General features: G+C 38.3%; 2 protein-coding genes across 5 annotated transcripts in view; both read left to right on the top strand.

Annotated features, from left to right (window-relative positions):
* The first annotated feature begins 5,784 nt into the window (after nt 1-5,784).
* LOC135470011 (multiple PDZ domain protein-like) overlaps nt 5,785-24,516 on the top strand; it is a 120,644-nt gene continuing 101,912 nt past the window's right edge. For all 4 annotated transcript variants that reach the window (XM_064748698.1, XM_064748695.1, XM_064748694.1 and 1 more), the window contains exons 1-3: nt 5,785-5,923; nt 13,221-13,302; nt 14,056-14,575. In XM_064748698.1, coding sequence (XP_064604768.1) covers nt 13,287-13,302; nt 14,056-14,575 — 536 coding nt within the window. In that variant the 5' untranslated portion in view covers nt 5,785-5,923; nt 13,221-13,286. The remainder of the gene's footprint in view (nt 5,924-13,220; nt 13,303-14,055; nt 14,576-24,516) is intronic.
* LOC135470012 (uncharacterized) lies at nt 20,304-21,845 on the top strand. Its single transcript, XM_064748699.1, has 2 exons — nt 20,304-20,419; nt 20,540-21,845. Exon 2 carries the CDS (start codon nt 20,639-20,641, stop codon nt 21,200-21,202), a length of 564 nt encoding a protein of 187 aa, XP_064604769.1. The 5' UTR covers nt 20,304-20,419; nt 20,540-20,638; the 3' UTR covers nt 21,203-21,845.

Genomic DNA, 24,516 nt, shown 5'->3' with positions numbered 1-24,516 from the left:
TATGAGGATAACGATCTCTGGTTAGGTGGTTTCAAGCAATTCTCCTGAAAGGAGGTGAACATGTCTTTCTTTACGTTATGAGTGTATCAAATCTCAAGTTGCAACTGATTTTAGAAATGGAGCAAGTAATTCGGCTCTAGTATAAACATCATTTTTATTCTTTGAAAGTATTCTGTGATACACTATGTTAATCACCTGGATATGGTAAAAATTTAGGTTAGCCTAGGAATACTGTTTAATATGAGTTATTGTACTGTGCCCCTAGAAAGCACGCAAGCATGTGTCGTGTAAGCGTAATGCCTTTTTGTATCAACCGACCAACTTGTGTTGGAGCTATTGGTTGCTCACTGTATCTGTGGTGTGAATGTAGATTACCTGTGAAATGCACTTAACGTTGATATTAGTTGATAAATCTGTGATATTTGAACAGCGCTCTGTGATACCGTGAAAACTGTTGCTGTGATAAATGTACAAAATAACCTCAGAGAATAATGAGTTCTGTTGATATGTATGACAATAGCCTGATGTTTTGCTATGTTTAAACAATAAAAATGTGTATTTTTGTATCATATAGCAACTAAGCCCAGTGTTACTTATTCATTCCTTTATTCAATATTTATACACTTCTGTTCTCATTCCAAGAGAAAAGTTTTCATTTAGGCCTATATAGTTAATATCTTGGTTATGTGCGCTGAGAAAACCGTAGGGGAAATGCTACATTGCACTATGTCTTCGAGTAATACGTACGTTGATCCAGCGTAGGTCCTATATAGCATTAGGCTGATATTGGCGTTTCAATATTACTAATCCATCGGCCAAACGAAGTCGAAGTGATGTCAAACTGCATCACCAGCATTACTTCGTCAGGCTATAACCATGTTCAGAAGGTGCATTTTGTAGTCATCGAATTCAAACAGTTTGCACATATCAACTAATTGAACAATTCACACGTTCAGAAAGCACGAGTGTGGAACTTGTGGTTTGATGATTTTCATTGCAAACACGAAAAAAGCACTGTGTTCATGACTGTTTTTCACTATAAAGAAAATACTAGACTTCTTTGGGTAAAGCAATCCTGTGAGGCAGAAGGTGTTCGAACTGAAACCGATCTGTCATCACATGTGCACATCTAAATAAATGTTGAAAGCGATGTCAAACCTGGGAGAAACAAAGTAAGTCGCATTTGTCAAGCAAAGGAGAACATTTGGGACTGGCAATCGCAAAACGGTTAAATGATAGTTTGCTTGATTGTTTTTTAACGCAGTACTCAGGAATTTCAGGCGTTCGTATAGGCCCTATACGGGAGGAAGGAACCTGTCTCGTCTTCAGACGATGTTACTATTAAAGGAGAAGAAAATTTCAGCGCCAAAATCCGCTGTGGGCGACTCCATTTTGCCTAAGAACTAGTCCGGAAGGCTTCATTGTTAGGAGGAGAATTGCCGTCAGAAACTGCCGAAGTAGAACATTTCCAGTAGAACTCTTCTTGCCAGAAGGTAGCGAACAGTACAGTTCGTTTTTCGCTTGACGATCGGGAAACCGGAATGTTGGACGTAGGTTCCGAGTTTACACGAACAAGCCGGCAGCTTTAACGACTGGACGCGAAAATGGAGGACGCGATGGACTTAGCTATTTATGGCAGCTTTGCCATTTTCAGGTTTTACGTTTATGGCGATGAAAAATCGCAAAATTATGCAGCAGGCATCACCAGATAGGCAAAAATGTGTACTTTTCAGCCTCTAGTGTCATTTTTTTAAGTTTTCTTCTCCTTTAAAGTGTTGATGCTTATACGTGTAAACGGTAATTAAAGGGAGACAACTGCAAAACATAACTCCAGAAAGCCTGAAAGTTCTTATCCACGTATATCAGTGCAATTAAGAATTTTTACTGGTTTACATAAAGACAGAAATTCTCGTTATCAGACACACGACTGAAAGCTGTAGCTAAAATAAATGGAGAACTACAATACCCAAAACCCAGCTTAGCCTTGATTCATATATTTCTCACACCGATTAATCAGCGACGATTCTCTACGAAAAATCCAAAAAAATTCCAACATTGCTGCCACTGAGAAAAGGAATGCTTTCTCCTTTAACGAAAATATTTCCAATGATCCAAGCTTCTGGGAATTTCTCCCTGAAGACCTAAGGCTTCTTGAGACTGAATGTAGATGTAGAGTCTCCTCCGACTCCTGCCTGCTCTACCATGGTAAGAAATATTCGGAGATACACCAACAGTGTCATCATTACACTTAGCACTCCAGAAAAAACAATTCCAGTGTCGGACTAGCCAGCCTCGTGTATCTCCACAATTTTGTTAACCCATCATTGTGTCAACAAGCAAGCATCCGCAGCTATATGTACGAAACCATAAGGAAATTGTTCACGCAAACGTTGTTTTAAAAAGCCTTTAGAATGAAGTCCAGAAACTAAGTTCAAGAACTAAGAGACACTCCACTGAAAGTCAATCAGTTACAAAAGAATATGCCAAACAAGCAAGAGAACTGGACAAAACAGAAGCTGACACACAAAAGGGCTCAACCTCAACACTGGCGAAGAAAATGGATTCGGATTGTCCGTAGTAAAAAAAAAAAGCCACAACTATACTATGTACAGCTGGATTCGACCTCATTGTCAAATGAATCCCATGTAAATGTTTAGATGATATCTTAAAGTCATCGACAAACAGGCAGACACACTTTCGTATAAAACTAATCGTATATGAACGTTATGTATCAGCACTCGCACGCCAAACCCCCGAAACGACGTTTAACACAAACCACCAAAGATATAACTAAGTTAATAAAGTACAAAATTAAGACGAAACCCTGCAAATAGAGGCAGTCAGCAGTTTTCAATGATGTTTGAAAGGCGCATGGAATGTTCTAGGTGAATGATAGCAACGATGATGGCGATGGTAAAGATAATGGTAATGACGCAAGCATCTTTAAAAATCTCACAAAAGTTCATATGGAGAATCCTGGACAAAGAAGTGCTCAAAAGATTCAGAACAGTATGACACTTGGGGATTGGAACAAAGAAAAAGTTCCGTGGAGTTTTGGTAAAGCTCATGTATGAATCCTGTGCTCTCTGTGTAAACTATTTCCTTGAGTGAGGCGGTTTGTCAGGTAGCTGGTGAGGTAATGTTTTGTATCTGTAGGGCTCTCTTTGGTTTCCTATCGCGATGAAATAACTTTTAAATATGATATAAAGTAAATAAACTAAAGAACATTAGATGATGTTTAAGTAATGCTAGCACATGCAGAATTCTCATGTTTCACTTATTTTCCAATATGATTTAACAATAATGTTGGAAGGAAAACTAATAGCACGAACATATCAAGGTATAGAGAAAATACAAAGAGAAGGTCATTAAAATATGTGTACCGGAGAGCGTTGCCTCGTGGTTAACTTGCTGTGTAGTGAGCATGGAGCCTCTCACCTATGGGGCCCTTATGGGTTCAAGTTTAGCTCATGCTGGTTTCCTCTGAGGTCGTACGTCGGAAGGGCTGCAGCAACCTGCGGATGTTCATGGATTTCTCCCGGGCTCTGTACGTCCGGTTTCCTCCCGCCATAATACTGGCAGCCGTTGTATAAGTGAAATATTCTCATGTGTGTGGTAAACCTCCAGTCAGATAAATAAACAAATATATCTGGTATGTGTTTTGTATGAAATCTGTCGTTTTTGTTTTTTTTAAATAGACTGGATTTGAAATAGAAGACAGATTATCTTCGGGGTATGGACGGTTTGCCTATACCTGCAATTACAGCGGGTAAACTTGACATCCACCACAGCGGGCCTACTCTGTGACAGCGTATGGTTTGAGGCGTGCTTGGCTATATATTATCTTTAACATGTATGGAATTATCACGGATTGGATAATAATTATTCGCATATAGTAATATCACAACAAATCTGGAAATTCCTAACTAATATTAGTCTTAAGTTTTTTACATACTATCAGTGACATAAGGATTTCGTCACATACATCAATTAAAATGGTTGAAGAGTTACCTCTCCATGCACGTTTTCTCCTAACGACCGCTTTACAAAAACTTCTATCGTGCCTACTGTAACGTCTGTACCTGTATAGAAGTACGTTTTGAAAAGCTGAAATATTAAAGAGCATTGTCATTTATTTTATTTGTTTTACTCGCCCGCTCGATATACTCGGTTACTATGCGATGTGGATCCATGCGTGTTTTTTTTCTAAACTACAATAAAAATGTTTAATTAACAATTTCTAATAATGTTCTCCACGGCATATTAAACTATATTATGACGAAAGATAACTTCATCCATCCATATCGTCATTTTCTGGTTAGCGATGATCTTCATATTGTAAATTAAGAACACAGTGGCTCGTTTGAACGAAAATTGGCACTTTTGATCGAGAGTGCATTTTTGGAGGGTTGTTACTAAGCAACCATCTGTTTTATGGCATTATAGCTTTCCTGAGCGCTTCGACCAAGTTTTATACTTCCTATTCCGAAATTTACAGAATTGAGGTGGGATTTTGAAATTTGCACTTTCTAATCGTATGTCTCTGGGGCCGATTCTCCATCTTTCCGTACCACTTTGTTTCAGGTTTGTATATTGCGCGTGTTTGGTAATAAAGTAATAATTATATGTTTACAATCAAATCTTTAAAAATATTTTATGGAACCGTGATATAGGGACATACTGGCAAAGAAAGATGTCCTTCGTGTATTATATATTATGTCTTCTTTAAAAGTAATGTGTTGTTGTTGTTGGCACATCTATGGATTCTGAACAAAGATTTACTGCTTAGAGCAGTTTCCAGAACAAAGTTCGATCCACCCATACATAGGACTATAAGCGTATATAGCAATCATCACGTAAATTTTGTAAAGAATTTTGAGCACGGGGTAAAATACGAACTTAAAATATTATATACCCGCTGTTTCTTATGGTTGGGTCATACCAGAGACTTTAAAAATGGCGATTATTGCTGCCTGGCTTGACATTCAGCACTGTGAGGTTAGAGCAACGAAACATGACTCGGTGGCCCTGTGTCCGTCTAATGTAACTGGGTGGGGTGTCATGGCTGGTGTCTTCTTCAATGGCTGCATGGACTCACTCTGTCACAAGAATACATGATATATACATGTGTACACACACCTAAGGAATTCCCGTTGTCATATGACTGAAACCTTGTTAAATATGACGTTAAGTCCCAAGCATACATGCATACATAGGCCTACCCAGTGGCCTGAACAACCCTATTTTACCAAATAGACAAAATTTGTTATTTAGGCCAGACTTAATCCCTGGAATAAAGTACATGATCCATGAATGCACCATGAAAATGCACTTATTATGCTAAACCATTAAGTGTTCAGCATGGTGTCCATAGTTATTTCAGAGAATAATAATGAATTATGGCTATTTTCTTTATGGTTAAGTACACCTGTAAACCGGGAGCATGAATATGTGTAACGTCTTTTTCCGTTTAAGGTTTCGTTTTTTAAACAGACTACTATTTCTAAATTTACATTCAACCAAACCACTGATTTTAGCCGAGCCGCAAATCGTAGTCATCCCGTTAAAGAAAAAGACTTTATTTTTTGTTTTTGCTGAATACTCAATATATGTTGCTTAATTTAAGTCAAATAAACGAGCTTAGAATGGATTAGAACGCGACTGGTTAGCAGATAGCTATATACGTTTACGTAAAAGGAGTACGGCAGTGTCCTATTGATAGCATAAGGACCCAGAATTAATGCATGCTGCCATCACGATTGGCGGCTGTTAACCCAGATTCAAGATTATTTGGGAGGAAAAAACCCCTCTCAGGAATGTCGATGGCACTGAAAGTTTTGATCGACGGGTATAAACCTTCAAACTCAGAGGAGCAGGAAGCAAAGGCTGTTGGCAAAGTGTTCCCGGTCGATTATACTCCTGAGTAAGTGCATAGATCTTTTTAGTTGCTATAGAATTATCACAGGGTGAAAGTTCTTAAGTTGACCTCATTTTTGCGAAGTTATCAACGGGGGTTCAGAACAACCTGTGTGATCACAGCACCTATGTTGTCGTTGTAAACCCTTAAGACGGGCAGAACGAAGCGTTTCGCTCCACTAATTTTGCCGTGAAGATACAGGTAGCGTCAGAAAGACGACCTGTGCGGGAAGATGTACCTCTGGATCTCCAAATATTCCCTGTATGTGTGTTTGTAAATAAATTCATGGCAATGTTATTGGTAACTTAATACTCGGTATTGCTGTTTGGATATGGGTAACATACATTCTATGCATTACACGTACCGAGGCCGTAATTCGTGACAGTGGTCATAGTCATAACCGTTATATATCAAGAGGACCAGGGGCGTGAGGGTACAGATCCGTACAGAGCTTTCTAACCAGTTCCTGACACTTCTCAGCATATCATCTATCTAGGCCATATGCATGTAGGTATGAGTGCATAACCCACGTTTGATGCATTACAGTATGGACTATGATAGATTGCTATTTTATGTGTATCAGACGTACTCTGAAAGAGGCTAACTGTGGAGTGTTCTGTAGGCAAGTGTCATTTGGTTTAAGTAGTGTAGTGCGATATGGTTGGATGTACATGTGTACATGTACCAGTGCATGTAAGCCATACCAGGTGGCTTAACCTGATATTTTAGTCTACCTCTAACAGCAACTACCTTACAAAGAATACAGTGTTAACAGACCTTTTGCCTTTCTAAACAGTTACAAATCGGTAGACACAGTTGGAATTTGTGATATCATTTGTCAGGAAAAGGAAGAGGGTTTTATTTACTGCCTGTTTACTGCCTATTATGTATGACAAGGAAAATATGATCTGTGAATTTACTTAGGGAACCTTTCTATTAAATAAGCAATAGTGACATGTCTGTATCATTGGTTAGTCTGCCGATTTAAACTGTATGTATATCATTATCTTCCCTGTATGTCACATGTTATGATAGCCACAATAATAGTCATGTATTTTCTGAGGTTCCCTATTGTCAAGCATGTAGTTTCTGAGGTTCCCTATTGTCAAGAAATTCCCAGTAGAAAACATAAGCATATATACTTACTCTTTACTGAATGTTTAACTTTTCATTTGAGTGGAATATTTTTTGCCTTACTCAAGAATATTTCACTTATATGACAGTGGCCAGCATTATTGCTGGCAGACCTCCCCACGTATTGCCGTTGAGGAAGACAGCATGAGCTGGACTTGAACTCACAGAGACTGCATCAGTGATATGTTTCTGACTCATTTTGCCACACTGGCACACTAATCATCTGGGCCACATACAGGGGACTGTATACACGGTACTCTTTGTATATGTGTCACAGAAGCATGGGCTTGATCATTTATATAAGCCTACATATTAATTGCTCTACAAAGACAGTAATTTTATATATCTGTCAACTTCCTCCACGCATTTAACTAATGAAGACCACTTTCGAGGTTTGAGAATCAAATGAGATACCGCTATAAAATGTGAACTGTGAAATCATTTAAGGTTCCACTTCCATTTAAGGTTAAGAAATCAGAGATCTCAGGCATCAGATTTATGTTGCCCTGATTTGTGAGAAATATGCAGTCACCTATCATCTCCAGTCAGCTATTAGCTAAACATACATGTAGGTGTCAGTTATGCATGATGAATAAGTACATGTACTTCTGAATGCATACATGTAATGTTCAGTTGTATAAAACAAATGGATGTGAAGCCTACATGAAGCTGTCATCGTTGAAAATATGACCTATATGTACATCGGACTAGGTAAACACACATGCAGGTAGATATGACAAATCGCAGGTCATATGTAATTACATTCTATTAAATATTGATTCAAGCTGTACCAGGATAGTCACATCCCATAAAATGGAACTGAATTTGAATTTTCATCATCTCGTGTTTTAAAAGAAAAGACAAAACTTGACTAAATGTATATAAATACATATAATGAAGTGTCCCCTATACAGTTTAGAAAGCATTATTTACATACATGTATATGTACAGTGTACCTTATTTCATCTTGTTTTTCGTTAGTGTGTGATGTTTCTGCATTATTTTTTTACTTTTATAAGTATGACATACTTTTCCTGGACAAGATTGCCATCTTATTCTTACTTTCTATTCAGTGTCACGTTACATTAGATATACATGTATCTGTGATAAAACCTGCTTGTAACTAGCACAGAAAGCTTTTTTCTTATGGAGCTGAATGATGGTAATGGTTCAGCTGAAAACAGTTCAGCTCAGGTAAGAAGTTTAGAACATGTATTGGTTCACTGATGACAAAATGACTACTATCACATGATGAACTGTATATTCGTGTACAGTATGGCTAAGGAAAAGGTAATATTTCTTGTTGCAATGGCTAGCATATCACACATTCACCAGGACCACTCGGGTGGCCTAATGTTTAGAGCGTCCGCGTCGAAGTTGGGAGACCTCGGGATCAAACCCGGGTTGGGTCATAGCAGAGACTTTAAAAGTGGTGCTTATTGCTGCCTGGCTTGGCATTCAGCACTGTGAGGTTAGAGCAACGAAAACATGGGCGGCATGATGCTAGCCAGACACCAGTCCACCCGTCCAACTGGACAGGCAATCCAGCCAAAAGGGGTATTTTGGACGGGCAAAATTTTGAATCAACATTTTTTTGGGGGGGGTTAAAAACAAAATAAATATATTTAAGATCGTTCCATCGAAACATACGTGAGGTTGTGTTGCTGTTGTTGTCTGCATTGGCGCTCGTAATCAGTGACAAAATCATCTGCAAATGACCAAGTAAGGATATGGATCCGAACTACTTTCGTCAAAATATGATATTTTAAGGTACAATAATAGTAAAGTTCGCGGGTTAATTTTGAGAAAGGCTTCAGACTCGCGCTCTGTACACAGTGCCGACCGGAAAGGATCGGGAAAACCTGAAGATTGACGATTGGGATTGCAACTGCGTCATCCGAGAACTTTTTCTTTCACTCGTGCTCATTAAATTGTCAGTTTGTGCGATCGGTTTTTACTAGTTGTAGGCATGTTGGAAGGGAAAATTACGGACTTTTTTCGGTCAAAAGAAATAGCAAATCCCAGTAGCAGCAGTAGCCATGTCGATGTCAGCAGCGAGAGTGACGGCGATGAAGAAATTGTAGACGACCCACGAGACAGGAGTCCCATTAAGCGCGCGACAGGCACGGCGAGTCCCAGCCCACAGCCCAGTACATTGTTTCAAAGTGTATTAACATTATATGTATGTATACTAGATTGTGAATATTTTTCTAACATGTAAGTTTTCAAAGTGTATTCATATATGTATTCAGATGACAGAAATGATGTTTGACATGCACTACTGTGTCACAGTGCCAAGAGTTAATTTCTCGACATAGATATGTGACTGATAGTACATGTGTTTGAATTGTTTTTTGTTTTGTTTTGTTTTTTGTATTTTACAAAGTGTATTTCTACCTACTGTGACTTAGCTGCTCAAATCTTATGGTGATTGGTGACACTACTCTTTTTAGTGAGTGACAGTCACAGATTCATTGGTGATAATTTTGCCTGTTCTCAGTCTCAGTTGTAAGAGCTATGTATACTGTATTCTGATTTGGTTCCGTTGCATTTTAATGTGAAGTAGTGTAACTGTGAGTGACATGCACCTGCTGTGCCAAATTACCATGCATTTTGATTGTTTTCCTTTTATATGTATTTTTGTGTATTTTATTGTTCACAGTTTATTTATTTCTACCTCCTGATTCACAGCATTCACACTTGAACTGTCAGAACTGCTGTGCCAAATTGCCATTGTTTTCCTTGCATCTGTATTGAATTATGTATTTTACAGTTCAATTTCTTTTTCTACCTCCTGTTTCACACTTGGTTGTCCAAAGCATAACAGATTGTAACCTTACATAGTTTAATATAAAATTTATGTACTCTTTTTAGTGATTCGCCCTCAGTGTCAGTCATTGGTGGGAAAAGTGTGATATATTGGGTGCCCCTAAAAACTGTCAATTTCTTGGGTCCAATAGTAATACATTATTTCCAGTGATATAATGGCAATTAAAGCTATTAAAAGGTCTTGATTTTCAATGATACAGTGGCGATAAAATGTCTCCGGCGGCAGACCCCCTGCTTATTTACGGGGGCCTCAAGTGGCGGCCCCCAAACCCCCTACCTTTTGGACGCCCTATTGTCAGATCCTGGCTAATGCCCTGCTGGGCGGCCTGGTGTCCGTCTAATGTGACTGGGTGGGGTGTCATGTCTGGTGTCTTCTTCATTGGCTGCATGGACTCACCCTGTCACAAGAATACACGATATATACATGTGTACACACACCTAAGGACTTCCCGTTGTCATATGACTGAAACCTTGTTAAATATGACGTTAAGTCCCAAGCATACATGCATACATACCCAGTGGCCTGAACAGCCCTATTTTACCATTCTGCAAGATTCAAGAGTGCATTGGTTGTAGGTGGTGTATTTTTTCCTATATGCCAGTATTAGTCTCTCAAGGGAGAAGAATATTAGACTTTGACTAACTCATACGCGGGCCATTAAATAGACAACACTTAAAAGGCTGTATGCATACCACTATGTTTTTACACATGTCAACAGCTTAACAGGTTCGGGGCTGAAACTGATTTGTACTGAAACAGAAGCCAAAACCCAGGTGTGAAGAACACATGTTCTTTGAAGCCATGGAACTGAATGCGGTTTTAGTTACATAAGTTGTAAGTTATATAAAGTATAGTTCAACTTGTTGTATAACTGAGATATCACAGTTCAAAGTATGCAGAAGCACGCACAGTGAGAAATCTAAAGCTATTTTGTTATCAGTTTTCTCCAACCAGGCAGAAGTTACTTCTGTAACCTCTGAACCCACCTGTTTTCACTGACGTCACCTCCACACTGCTTTGCCCTTTAGCCGTTTGAATATGGGCTATGACAATACAAGTAACTTGATATTGCAGATGAGGTTTCTCTAACATTGCATACGGCATGGTCTAGTATTCCAGATTAATAGTTGATTTACTTTCCAAACCACTTCAGAACAAAATGGCTGTGGCCATTTAGGTCTGTTTCCACCCCTCCAACAAAATAACTAAGGTTATGTTATTTCGTTGTCTTTTCTTTCAAAAGTACATGTTGGCCTCTGGCTCTAGATGCCGTTGTGCAGTCCTTTTTCATTTTAGCATAGGCATTATAGATTTGTAGCGGTTTTGTTCCACTGTCATGGCTGTCAAGGTACAAACCACTTTTACACACATTTTTAACACTGCTGGATTCTAATTGGTAATCTAAAACACTACTATAAATATAATTAGAGAATAAATACTAAAACGGCACATATCCACAAGCTGCCAAGCTGCATGCAGCAAGAAAATGTCTGGATTGTGGTGTTAAGCACTACAATAGCACATGCAAATACCATTACTACTATTCAACAGTGTCAGTCAGATATTTAAATAAGGAGGTGTGACCACAACTCTGATGGCATTGCCATAATGACTGCACAATATTTGACATCTTATTTGCCTCTAAAAAAGCAATTTTTCAGTCAAAATTTTTACCATAGTACATAAAGTAGATTCAGCATGCCGCAAGAGTGTATTGACTGTGGTCATCTTTCTAAATTTATTTATTGGATTGGTGTTTTACTCTGTACTCAAGAATATTTCACTTATTTGATGGCGAACAGCATTATGGTGGGAGAAAACTGGGTAGAGCTTGGGGGAACCCAGGACCATCTGCAGGTTGCTGGAAGACCTTCCCACGTACGTCTGAATATTTAACCAGCACGAGCTGGATCATTTTAAGGGTCGGCTGATGTTCAGTTAACTACAGATTTATTTTTGACTATATCTTGCTTTATACTAAGTGTAGAACACAAATACATGTAAAGAGCTCAAAACAACCCTGGGGCCTCCGTGGCTCAGTCGGTTAGCGTGCTAGCGCAGCGCAATGACCCTGGAGTCTCTCACCAATGCGGTCGCTGTGAGTTCAAGTCCAGCTCATGCTGGCTTCCTCTCCGGCCGTACGTGGGAAGGTCTGTCAGCAACCTGCGGATGATCGTGGGTTTCCCCCGGGCTCTGCCCGGTTTCCTCCCACCATAATGCTGGCCGCCGTCGTATAAGTGAAATATTCTTGAGAATGGCCTAAAACACCAATCAAATAAATAAATAAATAAATAAATCTAAACAATCCTTATCAAACAGTGACTATGTTCAACACAAATAAAACCTCCAGTAAGTAGGATTAATCCAATTATCGTATAAGACAATGGCATGGAATAAAACTTGCATATCTCTTTCTGTTTCTCATATAGATGTATAAAATATAATGCAAAACAATCCTCATGTGTCAGGTGCTTGTTGAAAATATCATATTTTATACCACTAAATGGGTAAGAAATGTAATTAACATCAACATTAAATTGCGAATGATTAATTTGGCATGGCTTTTGTCAGAAATTTGCAAAAAATGTGGGTAGGGTGCCCTGGAGGCATACACAAGGCTGGTTTTGTGTCATAGTATGAGTCATTAATTTGAAAATTTGAGAACTTTTGCATGTTCTGGTCCATATGACATTGTCTTACAAGATAATGCCCTATAATCTAGAGGATTTAATGAGTACATAGTCTTAATATGCCCTGTATTCTCTGTGATCTGAGGATTATTTCGATGGGTTGGTTGTTGTGCTGTGTAAAATAGTGAAAACTATACAGTCAAATAAAGATATGCACATTTTCTGACAAATGTCAGGTCGGGAGACCCTTAAATCCATGGGAATAGATGAATGAAAGAAATAGCAAGAAGTAAAAAAAATGCTGTGTGTTCCCGATAATTTATTCTTGTTAAATTAATAGTCCGGGCTGTTTCAAATGCTTCAGTCTACCCATAGTAGACCTCTCAGCCTCTGAAATGTACATGTGGTAATATTAACACCTTTATATCTGTATGGAGGGTGAAACAAGTTTTAAAGATTCACAGGTAAACGTGTTGTTAGATGTATCCAGTGTTAAAAATTAATCTTTTTCGTACATAGCAGGCATGTACGAGATATAATTTGTGGAGTGAAGTTTTTTCTATTGTATACCAACAGGGATACATATTTCTAGATTGTGTGCTAAAATGTGAAGAAAATAAACTTGCTAACACATTAGGATATCATTGATTAATGTTTATTTTTCCTAAGCTCAGTCTCCCTGCATGTAATTTCATTTGTCTTATTTCAGATGGCTGTGAGTGGAACAGGGAGCTGGACGTGAGAGTTTCACAATCAAGTTTCCTTGACAACAGACATGTCCTTACAATTAGGTCAGAACATTCATTCAAATTTCCTCGTAAAACTTCTTTCAACTGTTGCAGTGAAACGGAAATTAAAGATGAAGAAGGTTTTCTTGCTTTGTCGTCATTCAACATCTTTGCTCAGTGTGATGTAATGTAGCCATGTTTAGTAATACATGTATAACAGGTAGTATAATTTTTAGGAAAGAGAGATTTTCTTGATTTTCTTGCTTTAATATATTACAAACGTAGCAGGCAGTCTTGTAATCCCAGAACTAAGCCATTGAAGATGAGTCTGGAAGAAGACAACCATTAATTAAATACATGTATATATTAACACGAGCAGTATTTGTACAACAATAATTTGCATGGCAAAGGAAAGTTAAGTAAGTTTGCAGTGTGCTAGTCCTTGTATGTGTATGTACATGTACATGTATGTAGCCGTGGCTAGTCCTTGTATATATATGTACATGTATATAGGCGTGGCATTGTAGCACATGTAGGGTTTAAATGGTGTGTTTAGGTGTGTATATGTACATGTACATAGCCAAGGCATTGTAGCACATGCAGAGTTTAAATGTCGCGTGGTATCTGGTGATTTACTGTACATCTACATTGCACTGTGCTCTTCCCAGTTTTCCTCCACCCATAAACTTTACAGACTGAATAAAAGTGAAATTTATTTTTTCAGTCTGATATAAAACCCTCAATTTGAAAAACATTTCTTTATATAGTGTTTTGTTTGTATTTTACAGAATTTCATTTTCTTGTTGTTGTTTTCAGAATCTCAGAAGGTTTCTCGCATTATTGAGTCTCTTCAGGCCAAAATTGGTGGTGGGGACCTGTGTGCTGATGAACTGTCTTCCATTGTGTGTATGTTACGGAGTCCTGGCTTCCAAAAGTTGTTGACGTTACAAGATTCCATTCAAGAGCTTCAGCACTTGGCTTCAGTACAGGGAATTTCTGAAGAGGATTTTGACTTCTCCCCATGTGGCGAGCTATTAATCAGTGATAACCCAGATGGAGCAGTCATAAAACCTGTTGAGGACAACCAACTAGAATCTGACCCTTCCGGTGAACAGGCTTATGCTGGACCTGGCGGTGCCATATCAACTCATAAATATAACATCGAATTCCAGAGAGCTATAGAAAAGTCTGCCCAAGGCAGAGAAGTGGAAACTATTCAGCTTGTGAAAGAAGAAAACAAGAGTTTGGGATTCAGCGTGGTGGGACTCAAAAGTGAAAACCAAGGCGACCTTGGCATTTTTGTGCAAGGAATTCAACCAGGTGGAATTGCACACAAGTAAGAACTAACTTATTTTATTTTTGTTTCTTGCTTATGTTCCTCATATTTTTTATGATCTTTAAGAACTAAGAAAGTTCTAACATTGAAAAGTGGAAAGTTATTGGGGTCTATTAGCACAAGTGGATTTCAGCCAAGAAGTTTTTTTATTAAAGAAAGACAGTTTGACTTTTTTTTTAGAAGAGGACTGCTCTTGCACCATACCTGCAAGAGAGGGTTTTATTTCAAAAACAGCTGACTTTGTACCCATCAGTTCCAGCAACAATATGGGTGATAAAAAAAGAATTTCCTGGTAATGTGCTGCCTTTAAATAGAGATAAATATATACATCTTATTATTTGCCTCATCCACATGCTTAAACCCCTTTCATTTAAATATAGAGCATTTGTATGTGTATAGTCATAGGGATACATTATTATCTCCCTTGGCTTGTAACAAAGCATGTATATTGTAACCACAAATCTCTGCTATACCTGTATACATGTATGTATATTGGTCATATGCAAACTGTATTCCATCTGCAGGTTAGATAAAAAAAAAATGCACATATATTTACAGTTGTATATAGAACTCTTATAACAGTTTTTCTGAATGACAAATCAGCGTAACACATGAAAGATGAGGGTAAATTTCAGTTTTAGGTTTGAAGAATTTATCTGTTAACTGAAGGGGCATTTTAAATATACACATTTCGTTTATCATTTATTTATTTGTTTATTTGTATTGTTTTATGCATCATATTCCAGAATATTTCACTTATTTAGTTACTGAAAAGCTGAAGGCAAGCACACAATTTCAAGGGTCAACTGCTTCCATGTGAGGTTTTCTGTGAGAACCCTCTCCAGAAATTTCTGGGGCCTGTTTCACAAGACTTTTGTAGCCGTCTAAGGTCTGTTAGTTGGTTAAGGGTTATTTAGACAACTACCGTAGGCAGGCAGAAGCTGAAAAAAAAAAATGACTATGACATTTCTCAAAGGCAGAACAGTCTATTGCCCACAGCATTGCACCGATATTATTGGTTGAATCAGTGATGATAATTTTTGAATTATCATCAAAATATAAATAAATTTTACTTGTGCTGATAAAGCCTGATTTATTCCTTCTATTTTGTCCATCCAATAAGTTGTCTTTCAAAAATGGGGCACATAATAAGTAAATTTAATCTGTCTTAGCCACCTGTGAATGTGACTAAGGATCTAAGTCAAAAAATCTGAATAATAACCAAAAATTTTCTTTATGAAAATGGCTAGACAAAATTTTTAGGCTTATATTATAGATATTTTGTGGAACAGGCTGCAGAGGATGTCTTATATACTTCTAGTCAGGCCTCTTTATGTGAGTGTAGCATCTTGACCCTTTTGTCAGACACGATATCAAATAGGCAATAATTTCCCCTTTTGAGGGGTACATTTGCCTGGGGCATTCTGCAAAGACAGCTGGAATCTGCACAGTAATAATGCAAAATGCAATAGTACAAATAACCCAGTGAAATCCCACATACATAAAATGACTTTGTTGAATCTTTATTCTTAGTACATGTAGATCATCCTTGTATTTGCTACATTCTTTGTGTTAAAGATGTTACATGTACACATTTTGATTATATAGGACTGCTAGGCACAAGATGACAGACGACAAACTACCACCTTACTCTGTTAGTGTAATACATCTTGGGCCTGAAGTCCTTTAAGCAGGAAAAGTTCCCCATTTGCTAATCAGGATATCATATATGTTTTATATCCTAGCTTACATTGTTTTGTGATGAAGCAGAACATATTAAGAATGTATTAAATAATGCACTTCATGTGAATGTGTGTGCTATAGATGCGTCTTATCTGTGAAAAGATCATTAAGTTTCGTCCACGTGCCCAGCATGTATCAAGGAGGAGAAAGTGGTGTCAAGAGGCGGTTTCTACATCACTGTACATGTAACCAAAGATATGAGTTACAGTAAAACCTGTAAAAACTATGCACTTGTAGTGTCAAGATTTTCAAAGAAAAGACAACAAATGATATAACCGTAGCTATTTCAGAAGAATGGTGACAACAAGCATCATTTAGTTATTTTATTCTCACGTGCTTAGTTGCTCCATCAACTTTTTAATGTGGAAATCTCATGAGGTCAAGGGATAGGCCATGTTAGATAAAGCGGAAACGCAGAAAATTTTTACATTGATTTCTGATCTCTTATTGACCATGAACTGCTTGTTTTTGTCATGCATTGTGTCATTTTTGACCTTGAATAGATATTTTGCCTCATATTGATGCTGTTCAGACTGATTTTGTGTCTCCCAAACTGCTTTTCATGTGATCATTTTCAAGATCATTTTGACCATGATCAGATTTCTTGCCTAGTATTCATTGATTTCGTTCAAACTTATTTCTTATCTTGTACTGGCCCCGAACTGAATGCTTTTCACATGTAATGTGGTTTTTTTTTACGTTATCAGATTTCTTGCCTTGTATTGATACTGTTTAAAGTCATTTCTTGTCTCATGATGGCGCTAAACGGAATTCTTGTCTGATATTGACCCTATTCAGACTGATTTCTTGTCTCATTTTGGCCCTAAACTGATTGCTATTCGCACACATGTGTAATGTGTTTTTTTGGACAGGAACAGATTTCTTGCTGCCTATTGATTGCTGTTTAAACTGATTTATTGTCTCATATTGACCCTAAACTGATTTCTTGGACAGCTGTTCAAACTGATTTCTTGCCTCATATTGACCCTGAACTAACTTTGTGCCTCATATCGACACTGTTCAAACCAATTTCTTCTCTCATATTGACCCTGAACAGATTTCTTTCCTCGTATCAATTCTGTTCAAACCGATTTTTTGTCTCGTATTGACCCTGAACTGATTGCGTTTTTCCTACGATGTGCCATATTGATCCCAAACTGATTTCTTTTCTCCTACGTTGATGACATTGAGTCATATTGATCCTGAACAGAGTTTTCTCCTCATACATTATACAGATACAGTGGTGCATGATATGGGATGGGATATCTTCACACATGTTGAACATCTCTTGTCTTGAGCTCACAATTCCTGATATCCCGTCCAAAGGCATGCACTTTATGTTTTATTACACCCAAGAAGGAAATGAAAGGGAATCTCCAGTGTCACTAGCTGAGAGAGCCATAGCTTGTTTATTTGCTTTGCAAACAAATAAGAGATAGCTGTTCTGGTAGTAGAATGTCTTCATGATATTGTTGGCTATTGCGGTGTGAACTTCATCATGAAATGTTATTTTTGAGTGGTGATTTACTTGAGCTGGACATAGTTGCATATCAGATTTTGGGAATCCTTTGGACTTTGTATTGACCAATGGAAACCAGCAGTAACGGTGTTTCCGTACCCATTCTGTTATATATGTATATAGGGGATGCGTTTGAAGTTCAGAACTCTTCTAAATAGGAAAATATCCGAACCATCTTTGTGATTACCAAACTAATAATCTGTGCTTTACAGTTTCACGTAATTAATAATTCCAATATTCATCAAAACTTTTGGCATTTTAAGGATCGCCAAAAACAAAGGTGAATAATGGCTGTTAAAATTAGCCTGATGCATTCCAAACGTTTGTCTCGGTAACTGTTGTACATTTTTAGTAATAGTTTTGTGGATATGAAATGCTTGTGTATATTTTCTGATTCGTTGGTGGTAAGTATATTCTTGAGTTCGAAGACGACATCATGCCGTGTTCCTATAAACTGGGGGATTACTGGTGATGCTGTGGATTACTGCATGGAGCGAAGGCCTTATTTAGATGGATTATCCCTTATTATCGGCACTCAAAACACAAGACTATTATTCCAGAATTTTCTCATTACTACATCTGTTACGTCATGTTGATGAATGCAAAACATGTGCATGCAAGATAGATTTAATAGATTTCACAACGGCTTAGGTCTGTATGCATTCTCCGATGTTTTTTTACTTCTGATTTCCAAGTATCTGTACAATAAAACTCTCTTTATTTGCACCTAGGTAAAAACGAAAACATCCCTTCAATGTTGTTTCTCCCCCAAATGCCGGATGTATTTCGTGTTCATAACCCTTTCCATTGAAATGGAAATAGTTGAACGATCTTTTCTGGCAACACGACTAACAGTATATGCTTTGCCATCTTCTGGAATCATTTAGTCTGCATTAGGCAAAACTTTACACGTGTTATCTGTAGTTTAAACTAGCCTTGTGTTTCATGAATGTGTAAGTCTTCCAAAGCTGCGGTATACATATTCACCGAATTTCTGTGTATATTGCAATATGTTTGTCAGTGATTTAATGATTTGCCGTTAAAATACAAGTACTTCCTTTGTGGTGGTTGAGATGGGGGAGGGTGCAACAATTTGATAACAGCGATTCCGTTTACAAAAGCTAAGTCAAATGATCAAGCGTGGCTAATTATCCGGGCTAATTGAGCACAGTTGGTTGTACACCAAGTCACTGTGGGACTCCCGGATCTTAAAGCAAAAGAACAGCGTCTTTCAAGAGGAATAATATAAAAAGTGCAGTCCAAAGAAGAAGAGATCATAATTTCTCTTGCTCTTGCCTTGACTCATACCCTGCCTTACACCACTACGTTTTGCGGATTTAGCTACATACCGAGGACAATTTTTTTGGCATTGTGCACTTCGACGAAATCCCCTTGACCCTCTAGTTCGTCATAGCTGTATCCATCCAGGACTGAAAATGTCTCTCCGTAACGAACTTAAAGGTAAGTATATGTGTTTTGGCTTTAAAAGGCATGTCCCGACGTTAACATCGTTTATTGAAATAATGTAAGCATATCTGATCTAGTTATTTATTCACTCGCACTAGAACTGCATTTGTTTATCCATTTATCCATAATTTTACTGCATATATTGATATTTGTCACTTTGTCAGTTTTGCTTTCCTTTGTGATGACCATGTATCCTTTGCACGTATGTAAACCTTTCTTCCCAGTTCCTAAGTACACTTTTATAAAGTTTGCTTGTGACGGTAAGACTTTGTAGACCAAGACGAAAGACAATACTGGGATTATCTGGTGGGTATTTGTCTTCGGAGACCTTAAATATTGTTCACCTATATTCACCGAAATTTTGTATTTTTTGGAATGTTTTCTTTATTTTTGTAACAAAGTATTCCTGTCGGGAGTAAAGAACGAATACTACATTGCAATATACCACCAATGACTTAATACCCAATTTATTTCACACAGACGACCCAACAATTCTAACGGATATTGAGAGGAAGTATATGAAATCCTTGAAAACGAAAACCCCGTCAAAACAAACAGAGGGTAAGTTGTTTAGTTCAAATTTTATATTAAATTGTAGAATTCCATAAATATATCAAGAAAGTACTTGTGTGTAGTGTCTTGAAACTTGCCAGATATACACTGTATACAGCCATGCCTGCTAGTTCGACATTAACTCTCATGTTCAAGTTTTTGTATGCAAACGATTTTTTTTGTGTCAGGTATGGGATGACAGGCGTCTCCTATCTTATGTTCAACCTTTGTGTACATGACCATTTCTCTTTTTCTGCTTTTCAGGTACATGTACTCGTCTACCAGCTGCTCACCCGTTGAAAAGAAACATTGCCAGGAAAACAATCACTATTAAAGACAGGTTGAAAAGAAAAGCAACATTGCCAGGAAAACAATCACTATTAAAGACAGGTTGAAAAGAAAAGCAACATTGCCAGGAAAACAATCACTATTAAAGACAGGTTGAAAAGAAAAGCAACATTGCCAGGAAAACAATCACTATTAAAGACAGGTTGAAAAGAAAAAGAAACATTGCCAGGAAAACAATCACTATTAAAGACCGGTTGAAAAGGAAAGCAACACAGGTTAGTATGTTTATGCAAGTTTCTCCTTTTAAATAGTGATTTTATATCTAACCTTCACTACCACGCCGGCATGTTTTACTGAACATTGGCTTAATTTATTTATTTTTTTGTTGTATACAGGATATTGTCTTCCACCCTAACAAACTGAACAGGCCATCTCCATCAGTGCCATCCAAGACCAAGGAGCATGCCTTTGACTTTAGCCGTTTAACAGGAGATATGGTGGACAAGGTCCAGCGTCTGGTGGAGAAAATCTGGTCAGGTTGCTATGCTAACCTATTGCCAAACACAACTCTCTCATCTCCATCCTCTACCGACTCTCCTGCACAAACTTTCACCTCTCCTATTGACTTCGCTCTTTCTACTCTGATGCGACTGACTTCCCCCTCTGTCACACCTTCCTCCACTATCAGACCCACGCCTACTCCTGTCTATTCACCCCCACCTGTGTTTCCTGTTCTCTCCCCCACCTCGGATCTCCCTTCAGATAACCAACCGCCACCCTTTCTATCACTGTTAACATCCTCAGACTTTTCCGTCAACTTACCCACCTCTGACTGCCCTACTGTCTTTAACATGGATAGGTGTGAACTAACCCCCGGCTCGCCCACTGATCCTCTTCCCTTCTCTGTAACTCCTCCAACCAGCGACCATGGAATTCTCCCCAACAATGGACCTTCCCATGGCCTAGATATATTCTTAGCCAAGTTTGACTTCTCGACCACGTTCGAAGACTTGAATCAGAGGTATTCATTTATTATATTCATTAAAAAATGGATATAATAAATGAATATTATAAATATATAATATGTGTTAACGAAAAAAAAGATTCATTTGAGACTTTTCTTGTTCAATTTTTCGAACTTCCTTTACAATAGAAAACATACATATTTTTCCGATGTCCTGTGGACGGTCTTGAATGCAAGCATGTTTGTGAAAGTGACCCGAACAATCGCCCCCTAGTCGAAACCAGGTCGTTTGGGACTCAGACAGATGTAGAACCTCGGTTGAGACCCGAACCAGAGCCTGTACAGAGCCTGTCTACCCCCCATAACCCAACAGACAAGGATGCCAGCCCGTCGCCCGTGTACTTACCTTTACCGAAATTCACTGACGTCAGGTTCTGGCAACTGAGGCCTTGTCAGCTCAACGATGACAAAGTCACACCTCGACGCCTCGCAACACTGATTGAAGACATTATAGACAGATCACCTAAGCCTGGTATTGCCACTGACGGGCCAGAGCTGGCAAAGATTTTGAAAGTTTCGCATGGGCTTGCCCATATTGCCAACAATTTGTTGTTTGCCGGTTTCAGTTTGGGGGAACTGTACGGCTGGAATGCTTCCGGCATAAACTTTGGTGGCTGACACAAAGAACCCCTAAACGAAGTTAAGATGAAGAGGATCGTCGATGTTGTGCGGCTGCATTACAAGAAGACAACATAGAGAAAAAAGTAGCCACGTCGTTAAACTCTGCCATACGCTACCTATGGAACCAGCGCCTGCATCACGTGTGGCTTCCACTGGATAGATTGTTTACCAGATTGTAGTATTGTCAGTGAATTTATGTGTTTATATTTGTAATAATTTCTGTTATATAAATTAATATAATATTGTTAATATGACAACAATAAAACAAATTTGTTCATAAATGTTCTTGCTTTATTCTTTGAAATACATATATGGTAGTCGTATATGCACTTGAAAACATGAGGTTATCAATAACCTGTGGCTGCCCCATCAAAAGCAATCACGGCGGGTACAACCTTATAAATGTGGTTAATATACCTTTCGCATGTTTCGGCACTCAGGTTATTCCAAAATTGCTCAATCCCTTCTGTAAGCTGATCTTTGGTGGTTGGTCTTGCATTCTTTCGAATGTGGTACTTTGTCGAAGCCCACATCATTTTTATGGGATTCAGGTCCGGAGATTCAGGGGGAGCCGGCATCACATTAATGTTGTTCTCATTTAACCATGCTTTTGTTGATTTACTGGTGTGTTTCGGATCATTATCCTGGTAGAGTCTGTAGTCATCAGGGTACACCTCTCTGACGAATGGCTGTAACAATTTAAATCATTTTCAAAAAGTCGAAAACAAAATGGTAACAAAAATTGCGAGATCTTAAATTAGTGATAATGACTTTTACGTAAATATGACAGCTTACCATCAAGTACTTTTCCAGAATTGTTTGGTACCCATCACTCTTCAACTTTCCCATAAAGATGGTGATCTGTGTGGCTCCTCTCCGTGATATGCTTGCCCAGACATGGACCTGCAAAAATTGGATTTTCAAATCAGGAACATAGTCTGTGTTTCTAACTTGAAACTCTATTTAGAATACGACTACTTTGAGGTACAGAAGCAAGTTGATGGGTAGTATTAAGCACAAATAATAAGAAATAACTTACTTGATACGGGTGTTTGGGTATCCCTTACAGTCGGCGTCGCTGGAATGACAATCTGACGTGCGACTGCATTTTTACAGTACTCTCGTCTGTGAATATCACATCGTCAAATTGTTTCCTTGTTGGCCATCATGTCTAGGCAGAACAGCATACGTTTTTCTTTGTTCACATCCCGTACAATCTGACAATAGCGCGAGCTTGCACTTGTCCATCCAAGTTGCTGACGGGCTATCTTGACTGTAGAACGGGACACTTCAACGGCATACTGCTTTTTCAATTCACGCTGAAGCTCCGGTGCTGTTACTTCATCGTTCGCTTCAATGCATCCCTCAATGAAGGCCAGATGCTCAGGGTTCAACTTTCGCTTCTCTGGCCGTGGTTTAACTGCTGACAACCGTTTTCCAGGAGATATTTCCCGTTCTCTTCTCGCGATATATAACTTTATAGCCTGTGTGCTAATGCTCACGTTGTTCTCTGCCAAATGTCGTTTCCGGATCAGCAGAGGTGATACATTCTCTGCGTGCAGGTCGTCAATTCTCACACGATAAAACTCGGAAATTCGTTTTATCTTATGGGGCTCCATGTTTGATTGTGTGAATTAAACTTTTTCACTCTTTATATAAAGGAATCAGGCTCACTACACTGACAGTATTCCATTACTCAATGTCAGTGGATTAAAATACCATAGGATTAGGATTAACGCTACAAAGGTTTCATGAGTGACACTTGAGCTGTGTTGCCCAAAATGCAGACTGAAGCCATTCTCAAAACTCCAACAATGAAGGCATGTATTTGAACACAGCTGGTTTCAAAAAGATGACTTCAAGAATATTTATTCTAGAACACTCTTTTATTTTTCGTAGGTTGCCTCTGTATGTATTTACAACTAGAAAACATTATTAACACATATAATCGTGATTCACAGGCAAGATCCGAGATGAAGTATTGCTGTACAAATACACACAGGCGTACATGTATGTGCTCTCCTTAAAATTTAATTCCTTACATTTATGAAGCCCATATTGGGTAGCGTTTATATAAAATTCAGTCGACATCTTTCAATATTTTTAAAGATTTGCAAATCGTATGTGCTCCATTCTGCTTTATTTGTTGAAGTAGATTAGGCCTTTTTTGAGCGATATAATATGGACGTATAAATACGAGTTGCCGAAGAAGGTTTTATTTTAAATTTTCATTCATTTGAAACAGAACCGGAGGTTTATTGACAAAATTTAAAAATTGACATAAATATGTTCATACACTACTGTATTTGTAGATTTAAACCCGAAAATTTGGCTCTTTAAAAATTCAAGGACTTTTGCAAGGTCATCCTTATTGCGGTAAGCAGATTACTCGTTTACGTCTGCCGTGTTCAATATCCTATGGTCGTTTCCATATATCCTTTTTAATTTTACTGTATATTAGTGAAAGCGAGACTGAAGAATATCTAGCAATGACCGATGACAGACATACCGGTAGGTCATATGCCATGTTAACCCGACTTGTGGATTCATCGTGCGCCGTCGGACCACATGTGGAGCATTGCAGTCTGTAAACACAGGCGACGTACAGCCGGACTACATTTTCACCGAGTGATGTACTCGTGAGCCCGCCGAATGGGGGGGATATCCCCTTCTCTCCGCACGAGATATCGCATTGTTACCGCCTGTCTATGGACTATCTATCCTCTA

The sequence above is a fragment of the Liolophura sinensis genome, chromosome 7, assembly GCF_032854445.1.
Source record: "Liolophura sinensis isolate JHLJ2023 chromosome 7, CUHK_Ljap_v2, whole genome shotgun sequence".
NCBI classification, from domain to species: Eukaryota; Metazoa; Mollusca; class Polyplacophora; order Chitonida; family Chitonidae; genus Liolophura; species Liolophura sinensis.
This window is presented reverse-complemented; position numbering and strand designations above follow the sequence as displayed.